The sequence below is a fragment of the Trichinella spiralis genome (genome assembly GCF_000181795.1).
Source record: "Trichinella spiralis strain ISS 195 chromosome Unknown Scfld3585, whole genome shotgun sequence".
NCBI classification, from domain to species: Eukaryota; Metazoa; Nematoda; class Enoplea; order Trichinellida; family Trichinellidae; genus Trichinella; species Trichinella spiralis.
In genome coordinates this window covers 1-1,235 of record NW_003530524.1, presented here as the reverse complement: position 1 = coordinate 1,235, position 1,235 = coordinate 1, and the positions used below count along the sequence as shown (strand labels likewise).

The 1,235-nt window shown below is 37.2% G+C and overlaps 1 protein-coding gene across 1 annotated transcript; it reads left to right on the top strand.

Moving 5' to 3' along the window:
* Positions 1-649: 649 nt before the first annotated feature.
* Positions 650-1,221, top strand: Tsp_13048 (conserved hypothetical protein; the record flags this gene model as incomplete). Its single annotated transcript, XM_003367840.1, has 1 exon — positions 650-1,221. A coding segment is annotated over exon 1 (572 nt), but the record flags the coding sequence as incomplete, so codon positions are not given.
* Between the last annotated feature and the right edge of the window lie 14 nt (positions 1,222-1,235).

The following is a 1,235-nucleotide window of genomic DNA, read 5'->3' as shown; positions in this document are numbered from 1 at the left end:
TGTGGTGGATTCCATAACAAATAACCACCTTTTCTAAAATCTAATACGGGATGATTCAGATTAATTGAAAAGAAAACTGAAAAGAAAATCCATATCCAGTAAAGGCAGTGAAATGGAAAAAGAGATGTCAGTAAAGCAACATATGATGAGCAAAGAGAAATCTGAGACAAAATTGCGAACTCAAGTAACACCATTTCAATTGCAAAAGATTGCACAATTTATGGAAGAACAGAATATCGTGGAGCAAGTCGTTGCACAGAGGGATTTTAAAGAGCAGACTAAAGTAGAAGAAAGAATAAAAAAAGCAGACCCAAAAAAAAGAAAATCAAAGTCTGCAAAAAAGTATAAATCAACAAAAACTAAGAAAGAAAAGATAGAAATGATGATAGAGAAAGATATAAGCTCAAAAAAACAAAAGAGCAAACTGGAAGATGAAATTGTGCAATGGACACCAGAAGTGAAAGCACAAGCCACAGAGAGCAACCGACTAATTGACAGAATGAGCAGGATAAGACTGTCAGAGAAAGAGAAAAAAGCAGCAGAAAGAATTGGAGAGGAACAATCCAGAAAAGAGAAGAAGAAGTCCAAAAAGAAATCAAAGTCGAAAAAGAGCAAGAAAAACGAAACGAAGTTGACACTAAAACAACATATGAACAAACAGACACATGAAACAGAAATAGCAGTTATGGAAGCAGCAACAGCAACAGAAATAACTGCAGCAGTTAGCGATGAAGCAGTCATTGTTCAGCCCATCACTGTTGAAAGAAAGCCTGATGTATTCATTCAAGAAGTACAAAAAACTGAAAAAACAGATTCTAAAAAGATTAAGAAGAAGTCTAAGAAGCGATCGAAATCGAAGAAAACCAAGAAAACTGAAAAAGATACAGCCGCTAAAGAAGCAGCGTCTTCTCAAATTCCAGAAACGGATATTACATCACCGAAACTGGCGCTGGCTAGTGAAGTCACAGCGGTGGATGTAGATCAGCCGAACATTGTTCCACGAATCCCAGAGGAAACAGCTGAAAAACCAGTGATAACGGTTGAACCGAAAGGTGAAAAGAAAGATTCCAAAAAGATTAAAAAGAAGTCAAAAAAGCGGACGAAATCAAAGAAAACCAAGAAAACTGAAAAAGATATAGCGGCTAAAGAAGCAGCGTCTTCTCAAGAGACAGAAACGGATATTACTCTCGGAAACCGGCGCTGGCTAGGGAAGTTACAGCGGTAATGTCGATCAG